The sequence below is a fragment of the Astyanax mexicanus genome, chromosome 2 (assembly GCF_023375975.1).
Source record: "Astyanax mexicanus isolate ESR-SI-001 chromosome 2, AstMex3_surface, whole genome shotgun sequence".
NCBI lineage: Eukaryota > Metazoa > Chordata > Actinopteri > Characiformes > Acestrorhamphidae > Astyanax > Astyanax mexicanus.
The window spans coordinates 53,951,515-53,974,213 of record NC_064409.1 but is presented as its reverse complement, the minus strand read 5'-3'; the positions used below and the strand labels follow the sequence as shown (position 1 = coordinate 53,974,213).

Here is a 22,699-nt window from a genome sequence, read left to right as displayed (position 1 = left end):
TTCTAGATCCCATGTAGTTCCCGTGATTTTTGTGAAGTCACATAGAAGCTAAAGAACGTTGCATTGACATGAGGCATGCGTGTGAAGTCTCCGGCACTGAATGTGAAATACGATTTCTGCCAAAGTCAGTAGAATATTCACATAGACATTTTAGCCAGACACTACTGGTCACGGTAAAGCATATTCCCAGTAAACTCATCACACTTTGCATCGAGGAATTGATCCATGCACAATTTCAGAAATGGAATGTCACATCCATCTGGCACCCACTCTAAAGCCTCACTCTAACTCTTAATAATTCCTGTTGACATTGCACACTGGCCATTGATTAACGTTACAAGATAACACCTCACAGCTTATACAAATCTGGAGGATCTTGAGCCGTCCCCTTTGATAACATTTCAGGGTAAATTTAGTGCTATACTATGACTTTTGGCATGTCATTGTATTTCTGTAAGTTCATTTTCAATGAAAAAAACACATCAACTCCTGTGCAGGAGTTCTGTTCTAGATGTCCTATGAGAAAATTGCAGGCTGAATTATCTACTGTTTTTCGCTGAACTCTGTGGTCGTCCGCTAATTTTAGTTTTATCTCCTCGTGTTTAGTAAAATAGCTATTTGTCCGCTGCTACACACCGTAATTACACTTTGGGCACGCGTTTCCACGGAGATCCACGTAAACTCAACAGCAAGTGCAAATGGAAAAGCTACTGAACGTGATGTCATGTGATCAAGAAAGCCAAAAAACTCACTGGTCCACCTGTTTTTCAATTGCAGTCTAGATGAAGTGTAAAATATTTTTTTTTACAGATGCCCACCTGAGAAACTAATCCCATCCGGATGCTAACTGTTATTCTTCTAGCTTTGGATCTTTTATAAAGTAAAATCTTTTGTGTAGTCACTAAATAATTCAGTCATAGATAAATAATACATTTCACACTTAATAACAAAAAATCTCTATGAGCTCCACTTTGCTCTATCTGTATGCCTGTATTTTAAATGTATATCTTTTGGCCATAACTTGACTATCCAGGGTGATTCCCATGTCATTATAGAGATTGTCTTCTTCCTTCATCACTCTTGGCTTATTTGTGAAACATCTGTGACCCAGAACTCTATACAGCTACATGCATTTTAGACATTGTCTATTGTTATGAACTAATATACAAATAGTAAAACTTAATTAAATGTAAACTGAAATGAACTGCAAAATCCCCCTCATACCAAATCACACCCAAGTATGTTCCCTGTGGTCACTGATGAGTACAGACTGTGAGTAATTAGTTTTCAGTAAAAGCTGCCTCAACTCCCTCTCTTTCTATTTTCCCCTCCCTTCCCATTTTCTCTCTCTCTCTCAGCTGATGCATGCAAATGATGATGAGGATGCCATTATTCCCCTGAGTGAGATAAAATAGCAGTAGGGATAGGATAAGGGAGTGATTTTAAGGGCGGTGGGGTTTTCTTCTGGATCCAGATGAAGGAGGGCTCTCTATGACCTAGATTCCACAGTCCCCCAGTCATAACACTGCAGCCTCACGTGATCAGGGTCCTCAGTCTAAACAATAACATGAGGAGTGCAGGCCGAGGCTGGAGCTAGGGGTGCAGGGGTTGGAGCTGAGGCTGTGGGCAAGGTACTGGGAGGTCTGCATGTAAAGACGTGGCTTTGATCATATAATTCTTCACAGGTGCTGAAGGAAGATGACTGCCTCACCAGATCACTCTTTACATGGCAACCACACAAACACAACTGTTCCTTATTTTAAAAAAGCATAATGAGGCAATTAACAGGAAGCCTCCCGTGGAGCTAAGTGGTGTTTTCTCACCTTGACGCATCAGATTTTTCTGCTGAGGCCCAACATGAGTCAGCATCCCAGGCACTGACACAATTCTCATGTTGCTACCTGCAACCTGAGAGTCTAGAGTTTAAATCTACCACGGCCAAACGTAAGATCTAAAAAAGCTGTTTAATCCTGTTTAGGCAGGATTAAAGGAATCAACATTAAACAAAAGATGACACACCATCCTTAATTATGATTTACTTATTGCCAGTGTATGTCACAGCATCTACCAGCTAGCAATCACACCTTTTAACACTACACTGATCCTAAAGGAAATCAGTTTAGGCATTTAAGACTTAACACTTCGTTCAGTGGACATGCTGAAAATTACTTTATATGTCTATACGAATATACAATATATGTGTATACAAATGAATATACACAATATATTGTTGCTGTCCTGTACAAATCATAGTATCCATTTAAGCAATTTGTCACTTCTGAATGTTATATGGATAAAGCAGTTAATTTGTTGATGTATGGACAAAGAAAAATAGTGTAAATAAAATATATTTTACATTACATTGTTAAAGAGTTTTTTCCATCCTCTGTAAATTTGACATTTTTTGTCTGATGACAATAAATTAAAGTTTACATTCAACACTTCACTTTTCTGCATATGTCTGAGGATAGTACTGGTCAATTTTTAAAGATCAGTGCACCATATGACAAAAGTTAAACATTCAGATACAGGTTTTATTTTTTTTGTTTTAGTTGCAAAATATCAAGCACATACATACTGGATGTTTTATTATATATTAGACTATTACCTGAAAAGAAATGCTGCTGTTCTATTAACTTTGTATCTCTATTTTATAGTTTTACTTTGTGACAGTGTGAATCTGGCAACTTATTTGGTAACTGACATCACTGATATGCAAACGCAACAAATACATTATTTATGTGTTGAATTAAACACTTTATACTCATGCTCTGTCACAAAAAGATGATAATCCATTTTTAAAGAGCAAGTAAACGTCTTATTATTTTACTTTGATTTTCTTGACATTTATCAACATTTATTTACATCCATTCATACTGAAGGCTAGAGATATTTAGGACTCTATCGCCTATTTACACTAGCTGGGACATTTGAGAAAACAACAAAGCCCTTTGGTAATTCAGTCTTGAGAGGAGAGTCTGGTAGGTGTTGAATGTAAATTTTGGATGAATTAATGAGTACCGGTAGATGTTTCAGCATCAATAAAGAATTACACATATAGAGTATTGTAAGTTTAAGCTTGATATTTGCCATATGTAGATTTTCATATTTGCCTGATTTACTCTTGGTTCATTATGTCAGCTAGTCATATTTGAAGACTTGACTTGACTTGACTCTATATAAATAGAAATAACTTCACAATTATTGTGTATATAATTTTTTCTTGGTTTGCAATCCTTTGGAGTTAGTAGAGCTTGTACATTATTTTGAAAAAAAGTTCTACTTTCCAAATTAGTCATTTAAAAAAAATGTATCCATGTATAACCAATTTACTTCCGTAATTACATCAAATGATTTTAGAGGCAACTAATAGCCTTCTGTTTTCTTCCATTGACCCATTTTAAAATAGGCCTTACTATTTAAAAATGAGTGGTTGGCTATCCTTTCATTTAAATTCCATCTTCTGGCACTTCCTTCCTATGATGGCTATGTTTATGGAGTGAGAGTCTTTGCTCTTGGCAGTCTGTCGTTTGGTGACCCTCTCCTTAAAAGTATATAGACAGATCAAATCCCCTTGACGCCCAGAGTGTAGGCTCCTTTTAAGTCATTTGCACCGGTGTGTGGTCTTTACACTAGCTGATTTGTTGGCACCATTTTCCCCCTATTCCCTTATTTGGCTTGAGAGATGTCCTCTTATAACCTTCAACATGTGTACACATATTCCATAGAAAATGTATTTTCATTTACACATGGAGTCTCTCATCCATGCTATAATGATTGTGATTAAGGAATTCTAGCCATGTATTTTATATGTGACACCTGAGCACTCCAACCCTCCAGGTCCAGACAGACTCTTTTATCCACAAAACACAGGTTTTACTCTCCCAGCTGTCCCAGCTGCTGAAAATGCAAAATCTAGAGAAAGCTTTCCATAATTGGTCCAAGGTGTCTCATAAAAGACGCAGCAAGAGCCTTGAAGCCATTCTGAATCATGACCTAATGTGTCTGGCATGAGATGAAGTGAGAGTGTTAATGTGGGGAAGAAAAGAGGCATAAAGAAGCATGAGATACAAACCAGAAGTAGTTGATTTTCAAATGAATGTCACATTAATGTCATGTGGGCCTTTATACTATTATGAATGGAAATAGCTCATACAAAGTACATAAATAATTTGTTTTTTTTGTATCTAACTTTGACAAAGATAGTTTAGTAGCCTTGTGATAAGAAAGCTGAACTAACAGCCTGAAGTTGTGGTTTTAAATCCCAGTCTTGACCTGGTATTGTTGGATGTCCCCTTTCTCAGTTAAACCCTCACTGCCCCAGGCAACACTGCTGTGGCATTGAAACTCTTCTTCTTACAGACTGTGAGGTTAGACAGCAAACCAGTTTTCTTTGTAAGCGGATAAATAATGTATATCTTATGTCTGAATTTGACTGTTTTTAATTCATGCATCTTAAAGTATGTGACATTTCCAACTTGGTGTTCATTAATGGTACTAAACAATGCATTTTTGGGGTATTTAAGTTGTTCAGTATTAGCTTCGATGTAGTTTACAAGCCCATTTACAAGTCTGTTATTTTGTCAAAACACTGATTTTCATTTGTGGTGGATTTGTTGGGGAAAATGATAATTAATCTTTTATAGGCTAGCTTTACTGTACCACTATGGCTCACAGGAGCTGCATACCAGAGTCTAGTTTTAGGACTGTAATTATTCTTTTCTGCTTTGTTTACTCCTGAGTCTTCCAGCGTTGTGTTGTTGTCCTCTTTGTTTCTTCTCAGTTTCCATTCTGTGCAGTGTGAGGTAAACGCTAGTTGATGAGTTTTTAGCTGGGTTAGCAATTACCCTAGCAACTACTTCTCTTGGTTTGGTGCTAACTAGTCTTACTTCTACCTGTACTTCTGAAGTGTGGATAGCTCCATTATATTAGTCGGCTAATGTAATCCAGTTTTGAGGGAGTGGACAGTGGGGAGAGGAGATTGTAGAATCAGCTTTATTTTTAGCCTTGCACAGATCCATGTTTTCTTACGCATTGTTATGTGTCAGATATGAGCTCCCTTTCTATGTATAGTTTCTTAGGAAAAGCTCCAAACAAGAGTCCTGATTCGCCTTACTCCAATATCTAGAAAAGTCTGTTGGTGTTCAATACATATGTAGCTCCTCTTTTTTTTAGTTTAAAGAACAACCAAAATATCTATTGTGTTTTAAACACTTAGCCAGCTTTAAGTGAGGCTATTAGAGCTTACTAGTGTATATATAAATTTGGGTGGTGTAAATATAATGAGTCAAGACTTTTACACATTTTTTTGAAATTTTGTGTGTTTTACAGTTGAGTCTGGGTTATGATTTTTTTTTGAAGGAGGACACAACACTGTTTAAAATGTCTAACAGTTTTACATACTTAACTCTCATTAAACTGTGCCAAGTTTCTAGGGGCATTTTAACAACCTAAATATAAAACTATTCCATAATTCTTTTTAATTAATAATTAATTTAATTAATATTAGGAGTCCAATAATACATAATAAAAAAATGTAATTATTATTATTAATATTATTTTTATCTGTTTAAGAGTTAATTGTATATTCAGATTTCACAACGTGTTTTTTCGCAAGCTAGCTAATTAATGTGTGGGATTGGTCGCATCATAGTCTACGCAACCCGGTTTACTGTTTCTCTAATAAAAGCCGGTGGACGCCCTCAGACAGTGTAACCTTGGGCGCCGCGCACTATACTCCACATCAGCATACTTTCCCGGACATTTGTAAAGGGCTCGTTTATAGTCAGAGCGCTTGTTTTAAACATTCGGACAGTCGGGGGTTTTCTTGTGCGTTTTATTCTGTTTATTATTTAACATCTGGGGGGTTGAACGTTCTCACACTGTGTGTGAGAGAAAGCCGCTGTAGTTGAGGCATCGCGGAGGGATCTGTGTCCTGTGTGTGGATTAGCAGGGTTCACTCACACACGCGCACACTCACTCTCGCGCGCGCCCGTAAGCGGACTGCTCGGTAGCTCGCAGACACACGCAGGGTTCAGATAACTTGTCTTACTATGGATGCAGAAGGAGGTTGTTGTGAATAGGAGATTTAGCGAAGGTTCACACCTGGACGGTGCTGAAACCTCCTCCTGCACTCGTGTGCGACATTTGGTGATCAAGGAATACTGTTTTCACACGGTCAGAGGATACCTGTGATTTTTTTTATTATTATTATTTTATTATTGGATTTTTTTTGCCAACTGCGGAACTTTTTGGGGATAAGGAGTTTATTTTCGAAGGTTTTGAAAGATGTTGCTGTCCAAGTTTGGATCTTTTTCTCATATTTGCAGCACAACTAATATTGACCATTTGCCAGTGAAAATTCAGCTCCAAGCAGGTAGGTTAACGAGCGTAATGTGATTAACAGTAGTGGAGTTTGTTTAAGATTGATTGTTTCTTATACAATAGACACTTCATTACCTTGCTTTATTAACTTTATTAATTCTTCTGATTGTCTGGGTGTGTAAAATAAGTCTGAAGTTAAGTCTGAGCTGGTCTTTCACAGAACAGCTGCGGGGCATTCCTGTGTCCATGACCTCAAATTTGGAGCCATTTTGATGCTAGTCAGACAGTCAGTGCGCACGTTCGCCTTTAGTGTTTATTTTCCGCTCTAACGGTTACTGTACCTGTTTTTTACAGCTAAATCTGAGCGGGAGCCGTTTGAGAAGATCTACCATGTGGGTTCGGTGTTGGGGAGTGGAGGTTTCGGCACGGTGTACGCCGGCAGTCGGCTTGCAGACGGTTTGCCGGTAAGTAGCCTAGCTGAGTAAGCCGTGGCTTTGTTGTGGCGGTGGCAGCAGCACATGGCCGCGATTTGCGCGGCAACGTGGCCGGCCGGCGTGCAGTGCTGTACTAGTAATTAACCAGCGTTTATGTATGTTCGCCTTCTTCAGGTCGCGATTAAGCACGTGGCCAAGGAGAGAGTGACCGAATGGGGCTCAGTTGTGAGTATTATTATACGTTATGTATTAAAATCATCTTTTCTGTTTATCTTGGGACTTTATCCCACGTGCCTTCCCGTCTGGGCTATTATTTGTTATTATTGTCAGCCAGTCCGCCATCACTCACACCTCCACCTCCTTTACAGAACGGCTCCCTGGTTCCTCTGGAGGTCCTCCTGCTGAAGAAAGTGGGGAACTCGTTCCGCGGTGTGATTAAACTGATCGACTGGTACGAGAGGCCCGACGGCTGGCTGATAGTGATGGAGCGGCCCGAGATGGTGAAGGATTTGTTTGACTACATCACCGAGAAAGGCGCTCTGGATGAGGACACAGCCCGCGGCTTCTTCCGCCAGGTCCTGGAGGCTGTCCGGCACTGCTACAGCTGCGGAGTGGTTCACCGGGATATAAAAGATGAAAACCTCCTGGTGGATTTACGAACTGGAGACCTGAAGCTCATTGACTTTGGATCAGGGGCAGTTCTCAAGGACACCGTGTACACAGACTTCGACGGTGAGTCCTTGACTCTTTACACACTCCCCTTGTGTTGACGTTTGACTTTTATGGCTGATGCTCTTATCCAGAGCAATTTGTGATTTGCAATTTGACGCATAGTGCACTGGTGGTTTAGTGTTAGCAGAGAGTTAGTTAGTTAACTAAAGACTTTTATTGGGGAAGGTAGTAGTGTTGTATTGTCCTTTACACCATTCCATATAGGCCTAGCTACAATTTAATTGGGAAACAGTGGTCTGTGTTGCAGCATATTATATTCATACAGGCAGAAACGTTTATTTTTTTGCATAGCATGCCTAAATTATGCTTATTGTACAAGATATTTAATACGGACATATAACCACAGCATTTTGCTGACACAAATTATACTCTAAATATTATGCTTACTTAACTAAGAGGAGCACATTAATGAGAGTGAGCCACTATGTTGACTTTTTTTAGGTGGTTTTATTGTTTTGTTTTTTGTATGATACTTAAACATTTCTATATTTACAAATAGTGTCTCAGTCTTATTAATTATTTAGCTTAAGTTAGCTTCTCTGTGCACATGCATTATTGTGTTGGTGTGTTATCATACATAGCTGTTTATTGCAACAGTTTCTGGGACAATATGTCGTCCAAACAGTTATTTATTATGACCTGTCTTAAAAAAAAAACATTGAACTTTCTCACAATGATGGTGTCCTCGCTTCGCCATCTGATGTGCATATATAATGTAATTAAATGGTAGGCCAAACAAAGTCAATATAAGATATAAAAATACCCTATCCTAATAAGAAGCCATTAAATAATAATGGGAGTTCATGTTTATAAAGAGAGCGATGGGGGGAAAACCCGGAGCTGCTGCTCCGGCGTAACATTGTATTTGTTGTGAAATGTGAGTTGTGAAACCACGTGACCGCTGTTTTTGTTTGGTATCCAGGCTAGTCTTACCCTACGGGGCCGGTACAGCACCTCTGCTGAACAGGCCTTTGTTATGGGAAATGACTCACGCTGAGCGCATTCGGAGTTGCTTTAGCGTGTTAGTATTTGTACTAGGTGCATGAGAGAGGGAAGATTGGCCTCCAGTTTCAGTTGGCTTTTATTCCTTTGAATCCCACTCGCTGATCTCAGTGGGCTGTAGATGTGGAGGAGGGGCTGCTGTGTCGGAGCCAGACGCTGGCGCCCGCCTTTTCCAGTCAGCTGACTGAGTGGCTCTTGCTGTGTAATCCACATGTAACGGGAAAGCTATTTCAAAACCTGCCACTCACACTGATTATGAAATATTGGCTTTTAAAAACAGTGTGTGTGGTGTTCCCTGATTTAACATTTGTGCTTTGTATAATGTTTTAAACTCCCTCCATTTCTTTGTATGTGCAGGTACCAGAGTGTACAGCCCCCCAGAGTGGATTCGCTACCACAGGTACCATGGGAGGTCGGCAACAGTGTGGTCCCTGGGTGTGTTGCTGTACGATATGGTGTGTGGAGACATACCATTTGAACACGATGAAGAGATTATGAAAGGCTCTCTCTTCTTCAGAAGGAGAATCTCCCCTGGTAGGTTAAGTGTCAATAACAATTTAGCAGCCTTTTATAACCTTTAAATTTGTATTAAAAGTGTGTTTTGTGTTTATATCTGAAGGCATGGTAAAGTTTATTCTGTCTTGCTTGGTTCTCTACAGACTGTCAGCAGCTCATCAAATGGTGCCTCTGCCTGAGGCCCTCGGACAGACCCACACTGGAACAAATATTTGAGCATCAGTGGATGCATACAAAGAAAGACTCTAAAGCAGAGACTGGGGACATCACTCTTCATGTAATCAACACAGATTCCTCGTCAAGCACAAGCTCAAGCAAAGAGAGCCTCTGACGGAAAGGGATATACTGACACATCGCTCTCACCCTGAAATTGGTTGCCCGAACTTTAAGTTACACTTAATTTATTTTTCAGTCTTTTTCATTTCAGAAGAATGGATTTTGCATAGGAATTGCAAAGCAGTGTTGCTAGCAAGCCTATGATTATATTTTTCGCTCTTATAGAGCATAGACTCAGACTTGTTTACTTCTTAAACTATTAGTTCAGTGCCTTTTTCCTTCCCCAAAAGCTGCTTTTGTGAGACCTACATTCTTTTCATGAGGTCAGTCTCCCTCGCCCCCTTGTGGTGAAAAGTTGTCTCAACAGGCACACATGCAAGACTGTGGACTTCATTATTTTCTGAGTGTGAAGTCAAAGTGGTGTGTTGCAGAACTCATCTGGTGTTCATCCACGAGTCCAACTCTACTGTTACTACATACTGACTTTTGGTTATACTTGGGTGGTGTGCACAATCAATGCAATATTCATGGGTTACAGTTTTTTTTTGTTTAAATACAAGTATGTGTTGTATTTATGTATATTATCTCCCATGTATATTATTTATACAGAACAAACATTCCACATTCTGTGGCTATTTATTTATTTATTCATTCATTTTATACCATCTGCAAAAAGGAAAGGATGCTAGAGTTGATACCCCTGGTTTATTTGTAGCTCATTTTGAAGGCTTAAAGTTCAACTAAGCCTGTCTCTGGGGGACTAAGGTGATTCCATTCTAATGTAATATGACTCATTGTCCTCTATCCATACTAGATGGAAGTAGCGTTCTGTATTTCCACTGTGACTGTGGAATTCTTTTTGCATTCGTGAAATGATGCTGAGTTTATTTTTTATAACAATAAATTACTTTAATATGAAACTGCCTTGTGTTGTCCCTGGTTATGTCTGATGGGATATTATGTGTTTAATCATGCAGCAGCTCATATACTGCATTATTGTGCTTGTATAGTAAGTGTGTTTTGCCTTTTTGCCTTTTTTCATGTTTTATACCTTACTTAACTTTTTGTAAACATACCAAAACAATTGAAGCTGTTTAGTTGTCAGAAATGGACTATGAGGTCAATGAAACAGAAGAGCTGCAAACAAACAATTTTACACCCATTTTCATATAAAAAAGGGGGTAGGCCTACTTTTCCGGATCTAGTTCCAAAAAGGCATACCAAAATAAAAAGAAATTGAATGAGGCAGAGTGTGTTAAGTGGTATGTTCTGTCTTGATCTGTTATTAAGAACACTGAAATTATCATCCAGAGGTGCTTTGGGGAAATCCTAGCCTGGGTAAGTAGCTAAGTAACCCAACAGTAGTAGTATTAGTAGTTTCAGTAACTGCGGCTATGCTGCCCCCTAAAGATTTTGGTTGAACTGAGCCCATTTCGGCATGGGAGGTGAAGAGGAAGTGAGAAGATGGAAAGGGAAGAATGTAAAGCGATAGAGGTCAATTTTTGTTTCTCATCGTGAATTCCCAGCGGGGTAAAACACACTGAAACCCAAGCCCCCAGTAATCAGCAATGCGTCACACACACATGCAGGCTAACGGTGTGTGTTTTATTGCCTAGTTTAGCTCAGATTATGTCAGATACGGCTTCAGATGGGCTGTATTTACGGTGTATTTATCTGTAGCTGGTTGAGTGGTGGGGGAGGGGGTTGCTGCTGGGTTCCTGGCCTCGCCGCTTCCTTGTTGTAGAGCGGGACGTAGTGAGTCACGTTGTGCGCTGGGCAGGATCCGTACAGCCGCATTGTTGTTGGGGGCAGGAACGGCGAGCTAGCGTGCTTGCTAGCACCCACATACCGCGCTTTAAACCGCAAACCTACGGGCCGTAGAAGCGGGCGAATGGTTATTTTAACGCGGTTTAGAGGGGTCCTATCTGAATCAGGACTGTTGTTGTGGATACTGGACTGTATTCTTCTGAAAAATCGGTTAAAAGCTCGGGCGGAATCCGTTGGATGCTAGCTAGCGCGCTGCTGTAGCAGAGTGTGTATGTGTGTGTTAACGTTATAACGCTAACGCTAACCCTCGCTGCTCCTCAGGCCCTGCCTATACACACCGCTGCTGCTTTTAGCTATTAGCTAGCGTGCCCTGGTGCAGCTGTGAGGGCTCGTTGGCTTGTTTTACGATACTTCGAAACAGAAGGTAAGAAAGTCTGGTCTTGTTTCATTCCTTTAAGTGAGAAAATATCTTGTTATACTTCGACACTCAGCTGAGAGCGCGCTGCCTGTGGAAGTGAGAGTGTTACTCCTCGCTAATGTTCCCGTTTAGACCTTGTTTGTTTTGTCTGACGCCATCTTTGCCTAATTTCGAGTTCCAGTAGCACGGATTAGCCAGCTAACGCTAGCGAGAAGCGAAGCGCCGATTTTGTGCTCGCCCTTGGCCAGCTTGTGTTGTGGTACAGCTAGCCAGATAACACACTAACCTAGCTAGCGTTAAACTACTTCGCCTGTGTGATGTTAGCTAGCTAACAAGCTAACTACGGTTCTAGTACGTTTATATACTGGTGTTCTTCAATTGCATGCAGTTCAAAATGTGCATAAAACTGTTAAAAGTTTCTCTCAGGTTGTGTTAAAGCTCCCGCTCGGCCGGTCAGTCAGTGTGGCCCTGTTTTAGCAAGCTAGTTAGCTTGCAAGCTAAGCTGGTTTCATTCAGGCGTCCTCAAACCAGCAGTCCTGGAGACCCCACTGCCCTGCAGAGTTTAACCCCGGACACTTCATAAACTAGCTAGCTTAGCTAATGATTAACCTCTTTTAAAAGCTTCTTTTTAGGTGTTTGGGGCGGGAAATTATTGTATTCTTGCAGGTCAGGGCAGGGACTGTGGTCTCGTGAGTTAACTAGGTTAGTTTATTATCATATTTGTAATGTAAGCTTAGCTGGCTAGCGCCTTAGCATGGCAGTTAGCTAGCGTAACTATCCTGGCTAGTTTGCTAAAACACTGCTCGACCGTGGCAACGCTGAAGCCGCGCTTTCAGTTAGCTAGACTGTTTGTCTCCTTAGCACCCAAACAGTACCATGCAAATTATAACGGCATAATGTCCACGTGGTTTTATTCTGCTCAGGTAGTTTAGCTAGATAGGTTGGCTAATCCAGAGGTGTTGTAAAGGTGTAACAGGACACATGATTCGGTTTAAACTGTTAAGAGGGGCATTTGTTGACAAACTTTGAAGCTAGTTGACAGTTTCTGTCTTGGCTTGAGGCTGTTATAGCCAAGTATCTGTTACAGCCCTTGTTTTTATATCTGAGATGATTTTCTGTCAGGGAGTGACTAGACTAACTGCCAGTTTTACACTTTACATTTTTATCTAGAAGTTTGACTAGGTGTTTTGAATGCTGATTGAAATGTTGAAAGAAATGTTCTGGTCACCAAAGTCATGTCTTGCTTAGTTTATACATGAAGGTTTCTCTGTTAGTTTCTTTCAGGTGTTAAAATGAGGAAAAAAAGTCGGACTAATCGTCCACCCACCACACCAAGGCCTCCATCACCCATCAAACCCTCACGAAACCGTGAGACCCTCACCTATGCCGAGGCCCAGCGCATGGTTGAGTTGGAGATCGATGGTCAAGTTCACAGACTCAGTATTTTTGACAAGCTCGATGTCATCGACAGTGATGATCCCTTAGCTCAGGAGATCAGTGAATGCGACAGCAACAAGGAGAACACTGAGAAACCTCAGCAGGCTTTGGTGCGCTCTGTACGGCTCAAAAACAATCAGCAGAAGAAGGGTGCAGCTCCAACTGCAGGACAGAGTTCTCCAGCTCAGGGCAGGTTACCAGAGCCAAAAATCAAAACGGTTGAGTATAATCTTCCAGCTGTGCCACGGAGACCCTCTGCTTATTTCAAATATGTGGAGAAGACGTCGGAGGAGCTTGATGAGGAGGTGGAGTATGATATGGACGAGGAAGATTATGCATGGCTGGAGCTGATCAATGAGAAGAGGAAGAGTGAGGGTTACAGCCAGGTGTCCCAGAATGTTTTTGAGTTTCTCATGGACCGCTTTGAGAAAGAGTCCTTTTTTGAAAGCCAGGGTCAGGTAGATCCGCAGTCCCTCATTGATGAGGATGCTGTGTGCTGCATCTGCATGGATGGCGAGTGTCAGAACAGTAACGCTATTCTTTTTTGCGACATGTGCAACTTAGCTGTGCATCAGGAGTGTTATGGGGTCCCTCACATTCCAGAGGGCCAGTGGTTGTGTCGTCATTGTTTACAGTCTCCTTCCCAGCCGGCGGAGTGTATTTTTTGCCCTAATAAAGGTGGCGCTCTTAAGAGGACAGATGACGATCGTTGGGGCCATGTAGTCTGTGCCATATGGGTCCCTGAGGTTGGCTTTACTAATACACTCTTTATTGAGCCCATTGATGGTGTTGCTAACATTCCGCCAGCACGTTGGAAATTGACCTGCTACCTTTGTAAAGAGAGAGGAGTTGGTGCCTGCATTCAGTGCAGCAAGGCCAATTGTTACACTGCCTTTCATGTAAGCTGTGCTCAGAAAGCGGGTCTGTACATGAAGATGGAGCCTATCAAAGAGGTAACTGATACAGGATCCACAACATTTACAGTGAAAAAGACAGCCTATTGTTGTTCGCATACACCCAACGGTTGTGTCAGGAGGCCCATTCCCATCTATGAAGAGGCACAGCCTAAAAATGGTATTTGTGGTCAAAATGGTCAAAAAGGCAAACCAAAAGGTGGAAGGGCAAGGGTGAAGGGATGCCAGAAAAAGAAAAATAAAAAAGTAGAGGCAGAGCCAGTTCCAGTGGTTCCAGCTGTGTCTGTGCCAAGCCTGACTCCTAAAAGGTAAGCAGCCACTTGTCATTTTGGAACTACCTGTGCTTATAATAAATGTTTTTCCTCTATATTTACTTCATAAAAATGTAATTCATATATTTTCAGTTGACCCAGTAGGTTATATTTCAGACAACTATAAGTAATGCATGTGGATAGCATATGAATTGAGAAGTAAAGTTATGATTCTCTTAAAAACGAGTTATGCATTTTATAGCACACTTATAATGTACATTTTAATTGTTTCAGCTTCAATACAATCCTCAACCAAGTCTCTGTGCAAAGAAAAAGACTCTTTGTGGAGCGTGTTCTCAGTTACTGGATGCTCAAAAGGCAGTCAAGAAACGGTGTGCCTCTTATCCGACGACTGCAGACCACCGTACAGACTCAGAAAGCACCAGAACAGGCAAGTTAACTGCTCACCTGTATATGTATTATTTTGGTATTCTCTTTGCTTAACTTTTTTTGTGTTGTAAAAGTAAATTTTATAGAACATCATAAGTAAACTGTTCATTACTTATTTACTTAGAAAAATACACAGATGGATTTGTATTGATGGGTTCTCTTTTGTACCTAAAACTTAGGAGCAAAGGGAGGAGGACTGCCGGGTGCTGAAGGAGCAGCTAAAGGACTTGCACCGCTTGCGGCATGATCTGGAGCGAACACGCTTGCTGCTGGAGCTCATTCGCAAGAGAGAGAAGCTTAAGAGGGAGGAGGTCAGCGCAAATAAACTACTTTCTGCATGCAACAAGTAGTTATTTGCAGAGAGATAGGGCCATACATCCACAATTGTCTTTTGCTATTATATAATTTATAGTTAATGGATAAATAGTACTTGGTAGATTTACGCAGATACTTTGACCTGATTTTTTGCTGTTATGTTCTGTGATTCCCATCATCAGGTCAAGCTCCAGCAATCAGTGCTGGAGATGCAGCTCACACCATTTACTCAAATTCTACAAGTCGTACTGGAGCAGCTCCAAGAAAAAGACCAGACAAAGGTTTTTGCCCAACCTGTGAGCACCACAGAGGTAAAACTATTGTTTTTGTTTTTTATTTGTAGTTTTATGCCATATGTCTGGTTAATTACTGTAAATATGAATTTTATCTAAAAATGAATGATTGGTCTATGGTGGGTCATGTTTTTGTTTCATTTGACCAGTTTTCTTGTAAATTAACTGTTTTTTTTAAACATTGTCTCTTAAGGTTCCAGATTATCTTGATCACATCTCACATCCGATGGATTTTTCTACCATGAGGCAACGTATTAATGCCCATGAATACAAGAACTTGGATGAGTTTGAGGATGACTTCAACCTCATGATCAGTAATTGCATGAAGTACAATGCCAAGGACACTTTCTTCCACCGTCTTGCTTTGAGAATGCGAGACCACGGAGGAGTTATCCTTAGAAAGGCTCGGCGAGAAGTGGAGCGAATAGGCTTGGAATTCCCTGGTGGCATACACCTGACTGAACCACCTAAAATCGAGCCTCCTACGGTCCTGAAATGGGAAAATGGTATGAAATATATTTAAATGAGGAGAATTAATGAGTGTTTCGTGATAATTTAGTCTAATTTATCTTGGAAATAACATGCATTGTGTCAGTTTAAAGAATGTGGGAACTTTGTAAGTGAATGTTTTGTTATGTTCTGGCTATTGCAGTGGACAGGCTGCTCAACCCAGCAAATCGGTTGCACATGCCTTTGGAGGAGCAACTCAAACAGTTGTTGGTGACGATGGATTTAACCACTGCTATGAAATCTAGCCCATCACGTAGCAAGCGCCTCAAGCTGCTGAAGAAGGCAATCATTGATGTGCGACTTGAAATAAGCCAGCAGACCAATGGTCCTTCCCCAGAAGAGAGCAAGCCCCAGGAGGTGGAGGCTGGACTCCCCGTTCTAGAGTGTATGGAAGAAACAGGTGCACACACCTATTTTATACTTAGTTATAATTTAAATTTGATTTGATTTGTTGGGACTGCATATGTCTTTTGTTTTTTTTTTCTCCTCTTCAGAAAACTAATGGACATTGTGCGGTGTATTTATGATCAACCCTTTTTCTTTTCACAGTTGACAAATCATTACCTCCCAAACTGGAGCCTTCAATTTTTGTTCCACCTGTGGCAAATTTGGACAGTACTTCAGAGCCTCCTGCACTAAAACCCATAGAACCAACCCTGGACAAGTGCCCACGAAAGGTCAAAGTTGTTGGCAAGATGATCTCTACCTCACTGTTAAATGGCCTCTCCCCTGAAATACCATCTGAACCCTCTGAAAACAACATTGTGGTAGCTACCTCCACACTCACAGAACCAGCGGACATTGTTAACAGACGGACCGCTTTGCTGTTCCGGAAGTCGAAGAGCGTTAGCCCACAAAAGCCTCTAAAGGCTGGACAAGCCTCAGTGGACTGCCCTCAGCTAGGCACCAAGACATTTCTGTCAGTGGTTATTCCTCGCCTGGAGACCCTGCTTCAACACAGGAAGAGGGCTCGCAGTGGAGACAGCCAGGATGGAGATGAGGAGGAATGCCCAATCAAGCGTTTTGATAGTGGTAAATGAAATGTGATATGATAAAGCCTTGTTTTAGTGTGATTTACCCTAAATCATTTAAAACTAAGAACACACTGTCACTGCAGACAAAATGTTGAAAAGATAAGTTTTAATCTTTGTTTGTGGTGTTTGTAGTGGTTGCAACAAGGAACAGTCATGTGACAAATGCATGAATGTAAGGTCTGCCCACTGAGTTGATTTTTGCTTCTGTCTGTCAAAGGATTGTCTAATGGCTTCATACTGGAACAGCAGAAAGAGCTGAGTGGCAGAGTACTAGAACCTCGCCGCCGTTGTGCCTCTGAGTCCAGCATCTCATCTAGTGGAAGCACCAGTGTGCTGGGTTGTACAAGGTATCTACACCTTTCATTTTTTTGGTGCCTTTCAGGATCTTAAACAAAAATGTCTTTGAATAGCTTATCTTTACACAGACTTCTTGGCTCAGCAGCTTATCTGAATGTTTCCTCTGTTATGTAATGGACATACCTTGTTATTTTTTTTTCTTTCTTTCAATGCTAACTTGGAACAGCTCTCCTCTTGGCATGCTTAGCACTGTCAGTCAGCCCAAGACTGGGAAAGGGAAGCAGGCGATGGCGCGGCGAAACACAACGGATGACAGGAACGAACTCGCTGCGTGCATAGAAACGGGGAACATTTCCAAAGCAAGCAAGTTGGCAGCTGGTGAGTTGCCTGCTTTTGGTAAATGTGCAGCCGTTATGATGATGTGTTGAAAACAATGCCCATGTATTAACAAAATAACATGAGCTAAAGGTCGTGTTTGTGGCTATGGTGCTGCTGCCAGGTCAGCTTGCTGCCCCATCTTTCTTCGCTTGCTTCAGTAATGCTCTGCTACATGGCTTTAGCTGGCGCTCTGTGATGCCTTTGCTTTTGCTTCACTGTCTGCATGAATAATTTCAGCTTCAAGTACATCTGTCTTCTAATTTAAGTCATCACAGCTAATCCTGTTTTAAATGTTTCATGTTTGCCTGCTAACAAAGCAGTGATGAGTGCAATTCCATTCAAAAATTGGATTAACAATTTTAAAAGAATTGGTACTCAAATCAAGTTTAAACTTTTTGAATACCAATTTGCATGTGATGTTATGTGCTTTAACATGGACAAATTGAGCATGCTTAAGCATGTATTTCAACAAAGAAATGCTCAAATGAGTACTCAGTCTTTTTTGCCCTGATTTTTGGGTGGAATTATCACAAACCTCATGTGATAAATACGAGCTGCTGTGGAGACTGCACAGGTAAATTGCATTTGCTTCATGCCTCTTGTGCTGAAGAGATGGCCCGTGCTACTTAATGCTGTTTAGAATTGCACAGCCATGGCTCTTGCTCTTGAGGTGTTCTGCCTCTTGTTTTCGGTGAACCCCTCATAACGTATCATTATTCCTACTTCCATAGAACTTGACCACAGCAATATATGGATGCCCTCTAATACTACCACACTAACTCTGGAACCCTTTAAACTAGTCTGGGCAAAACTTAGTGGATATCCCTCCTACCCTGCCTTGGTGAGTGTGCATGTGTGCATGCCAGACAGAGACTTCTTTTTTTCCTCCATCATCTCATGCATCTGCCTTCTGCCATCCTGTGACTTGTGTTCATGATAACGCAAGTGTCATGCTGCTGCACAAATGAAAGATGTAGAAGCCAAAGCATTGTTCGCCAGGTGACTTGAACGGAGAATGTGGGTGTGTCTGTCTGTGTCCGTGTGTCTGTTGTGGGTGTATCTGTCAGATTAGTGATAAGCATTTCCATCCACGAGCTGCAGCTCTCATAATAACTGCCTGAGAAGAGTAACTAACGGCCCCTCGTTTATGTAGATCATAGACCCGCAGATGCCCCGGGCGGGTTATCATCGCAACGGCGTGTTCATCCCCACTCCTCCACGGGACGTGCTCAGGGTCGGCGAGCTGATGCAGTACAGGTCAGAGGAGAAACTCTACCTCGTCCTCTTCTTCGACAACAAGCGCAACTGGTGAGATTCTTCACGACCATGAAAACAGCTTAATGCTTGATTCATATGGATTAAATGTTAAAACATAGGAAAATGGTAGACATTTACCAGCATCAACATGAGTTCTTATAAAAATTATTATTGTAAGTCTGTTATTTAATGAAAATATTTCTAGTACTGGGAGTGCTCCATAAGATGCTCGTTCTTAATATTTGGGGCTTTTTCATACCTGAAAGTACTGGCAATATCAAAACAGAGGTGCAAGGGTTTGTTGTTTGTACACATTTAGTTTGTTCATTTTGGTTTCACAGTGTAGTCTAGTGAGTGCATAAATTAATTTTGCTATGCCCAGTGGTCATCACCCAGCACGGCTGCCCCTACTTGAACCTGACTTATTCTTTGTAGTAGAGCATGGTCTGATTTTGGTGTGCCAGTTTTGCAAATTTCCGCCTTTCCAGGTGTTGTGCAATTCTGCCTCCCTACCCCAATCTTTATTTCATTTATCTAAGCTAAAAGGTGTATGGTGCTTTTAGAAAACCCAGCCCATATAGCTGATGCGTTGAAGCACGATTGGATTCTGTTTCACAGATGAAGAAAAATGTTTTAATATAACTAAAAATCCACTTTTTCTTTTAGGCAATGGCTTCCTAAGTCCAAGATGGTACCTTTTGGGATCAATGAGACGTTAGATAAAATCAAAATGTTGGAAGGGCGCTCTTCGAGCATTCGCAAAGCCGTGCAAAGCGCCTTCAGCCGTGCCATGAACCACCTGAGCCTATTCCAAGATCTAAGTGATGGGGACTAAATATCACTTAATGGAATTCTCCAGGGCTCATCGGCCCCATGTTTACCTAGTGTTACACCTGCATATCTGGCTGGCCAGGTTTATGAGGAGCCTGAATGGGGCCCTTTCTCACTGGCCTTCCATCAGGAGGAGGAGCTTCTCAGATGCTGAATTCGAGAGGATCTTCACCCTCCACTAATGTGCTGCAAGACTGCTGTGAACCCTCACTGCCATTACAACCTTTCTTTTCACTCCTATCATCAACCATTCACAGAAGCCACGGATCCACCCATACCTGTAAATACCAGACCATTGTAAGTTATCCAACACTAATTTATTATTTTTGGTTGGTACCGCACATGACCTCACAGAAGATTTCTACTCCAAGGTGAATTCTCAACTTCGCACTGAGGTGCGGAACCCGTTGGTGCTACAATGCGAGCAAAGCCTCAAGGTTTTTTTGTTTTGTTTTGTTTGTTTCTTCTCTCCATCAACCCCCCCCCCCCCCCCCCCCACAGAGACATGAATGAGTCTGTCGCACTTACTGTATGAAACAACTAAATTTCCTTTTTAGCAGTTAAGTTATTGAATTTTACCAATGCAAGCTTCTCCTTGGCATTAACATGTTATCTACGTTTTTATATAGTAACAAATATTCTTATGGGACACAACTATGTGCTGTTTGTACATATTTATATAAAGCTATGAAATTCTATCCTGTATATGTAATAGTTAAAGAGTCAAAACATTTTTGGACAGAGAGGAAAAAAGTAGCGATGAAAACCAGAAGTGCATCACTCATGCAAAACCAAAAAGTTTGCTGCCCAGACTTTTTTTGTGCTTTTTCCCACTTTGTTTTTATTTCAATTTTTACGGTTTTCACGAGTGGATGTGAAATATGAATGTGTGTGTGTGTGTGTGTGTGTGTGTGTGGGCGTGTGTAAAGTGTGTTTGTGTGTGTGTATGTGTGTGTGTGTGTGTGTGTGTGTGTGTGTGTGTGTGTGTGTGTGTAGTGTACAGAAGATAGTTGAGAGATTTTCCAACTTGTTGCATTTATTTCACTGTATTGTGGGGACCTGTGTTATAGTTTTCAGAGAATGTGCCTGTGCAAATGAATTGTATTAGAACAAAAAAAGTATGCAAAACTTTATATTCAGAGTATGTTGAAACAGTTTGGTAAAAGCTGTGGTTGCCTGTTTTTGGCTTTTGTTTGTGTGTGCATTTTAGTCTGTCATCTATTGTGACCTTTTTTTTCCCATAAAGGATTTTGGGTAGCAAAGGAAATATTCTTATGAATACATTTTTTTTGTATGAATGTCATGTACTTCTCTTGAGTGGTACTCTGTATTCTTTTCTCTGGGAGGATCACATAATAGCCAATGGTAGTGAAGGCTGGCAAGATCCAGTATTTTTTTAAGTACACTGAAAATAAAAAAAAAAAGTAAAAAAAAAAAATCAGCGTTTATCTTTAAATTTTGTCATTACAGCTTGTTGGTGATGGGTTGGGTGAGTATTTAGTATGTACTGGTGACAATGATTTGAGGAGAAGTTGCTGTACAGTCTCAGAATAGCCAATAGATGGCGCTCTGGAATAGCAGTTTCTATAAAAGCCTCTTGCTGCCTCTTTTTTTATATAAAGTGATGCCAAAATTATCCATACATTCCTCTTCCTACTCACTACTAGTGTATGAATGGACCACACTAAAATCTTGTAATATAAAATCTCTCATAACAGATGGGCTGCCATAAGTAGCCTGGTTTTGTTTAAAGAACTGCTGTTACTTTAACATTTATAATTAATTTATACAATAAACAATATCAACCAGCTAAAGCACAAACTGAGTGCCACTTTATTAGCAACATCTTTGCTCTAAATGGCCCATATTTATCAAACTTCTCAAAGTAAGAATGCTGATCCAGGAACAGTTAAAGTTTACTTATTTCTATTAAGACAGCTGATAAGAGGTGATCTTAGATCAGTATAGTAAAAAAAATGATGCCTAATTAACTATTGCTCCAGCCGAGTCCAGATTCTTTCATTAATCAGGAATGTTGACATCTTGTTAACACCTCACATTAAACCTTACGTTTAGTTTTTAATAGCATAAGTATGTCTGCATCACAAAGTATAAAACAATATCTAGCACTAGAACCCTAATGAGCAAGCCAAGGGCAGGAAGGGAGAATGAGGTAAACGGTAAGAGGAGCAAAGACTCTAAAGGGATTCCCATTCTCCTCTGGGCCACACAGGATAGTGGATTTATGATACAATTAGGACAAGTTTATAAATGGGGTGTTGAATATAAGAACACGGTGAGATTCTTCAGTATGTTTTAAAGGCAAATTTACAATTTTAAAAACAGGTTAAGAATTCAGCTTACAGTTGGGCGTCAAGCAACTAAATGAATTGAACAAAATGAGAACTGCGTGAGTGTTTTTGTTTATCAGTTACTTTGATGCAAGGTTCTGGGATGTGAATTAAGCCTAGTAGTAGTTTTGCTGAAAACCTTCATCCAGGACTGGAAAACTAAATGTTTATGCATGCATCTCCAGATATACCTTAATCTGTGGAGAAAATCTATTGCTCATGGTAGGTTTTGGCATGACTTCTGAACACTGACAGGATGGTTATTCCATTACTGAGGGGGGAAAAAAAGGTATGTTGGCTCCTAATATGAATAATGTTGAGCAAAAAACCATTTTGAGGGTTTGGTCTCCTCACTACTTTGTGGTCAATAAAATAGGACCCATCTGTTCCATTTTTGCTGGGCCGCCTACTGAGCCAGCCTAAAAGTACTTGATTAGTAACTGATAAACTTTGTTGAAATTAGAATGTGCGATATTAAGAGCTGTGAGGTAGTGATATAATTCTTTTTACTAATATTGTGTTCTTTCATGTGTGGTTTTGTCTTTGCTTAAATATACAAAAGATAAAAGGAAGCAATGTAAAGATATACCTGTTGTAGTAGCAAGAATGCATTTTTATACCAAAACAGAAGCTGAGACTTTTGCTAAGGGCATAAAACTGTTTCACCTTAAGTAGCCCTGCAGTTACAGCACTCCCTTTACATAAGTCTGTTCTGCTGTTTGTGTAAATGCATACAACTGTAGCAAAATTAGCATTGTGCTAGCTACTAGCCTTGTCAGGTGTAACTACTGCGCCATTAGCATTGTTCGGTTTTTCTTTGCTACAAAGTGGCTAAATTGTAAAATGCTCAACAGAGAATTTCAGTCCAGTCATAATTGTTTTTTCTCAGTAGTGGAAGACCCAGGTAAGCGA

General features: G+C 40.6%; 2 protein-coding genes across 3 annotated transcripts; both read left to right on the top strand.

The window, feature by feature from the left end:
- Positions 1 to 5,957: 5,957 nt before the first annotated feature.
- Positions 5,958 to 10,204, top strand: pim3 (Pim-3 proto-oncogene, serine/threonine kinase). Its single transcript, XM_007246615.4, has 6 exons — positions 5,958 to 6,376; positions 6,679 to 6,788; positions 6,933 to 6,983; positions 7,127 to 7,490; positions 8,850 to 9,026; positions 9,152 to 10,204. The coding sequence occupies exons 1-6, from the start codon at positions 6,289 to 6,291 to the stop codon at positions 9,337 to 9,339; spliced, it is 978 nt and encodes a 325-aa protein (XP_007246677.3). The 5' UTR covers positions 5,958 to 6,288; the 3' UTR covers positions 9,340 to 10,204.
- Positions 10,205 to 10,754: 550 nt separating this feature from the next.
- brd1b (bromodomain containing 1b) lies at positions 10,755 to 19,508 on the top strand. 2 transcript variants are annotated; one of them, XM_007246614.4, is made up of 13 exons: positions 10,755 to 11,475; positions 12,744 to 14,128; positions 14,366 to 14,522; positions 14,701 to 14,832; positions 15,019 to 15,147; positions 15,323 to 15,635; positions 15,782 to 16,039; positions 16,189 to 16,671; positions 16,891 to 17,020; positions 17,197 to 17,348; positions 18,080 to 18,189; positions 18,502 to 18,656; positions 19,272 to 19,508. In XM_007246614.4, exons 2-13 carry the CDS (start codon positions 12,762 to 12,764, stop codon positions 19,438 to 19,440), a joined length of 3,555 nt encoding a protein of 1,184 aa, XP_007246676.3. In that variant the 5' UTR covers positions 10,755 to 11,475; positions 12,744 to 12,761; the 3' UTR covers positions 19,441 to 19,508. The 2 variants fall into 2 exon arrangements, with proteins under 2 accessions (XP_007246676.3, XP_007246674.3); XM_007246612.4 differs by lacking the exon at positions 18,080 to 18,189 and having other exon boundaries at positions 10,757 to 11,475.
- Positions 19,509 to 22,699: the final 3,191 nt, after the last annotated feature.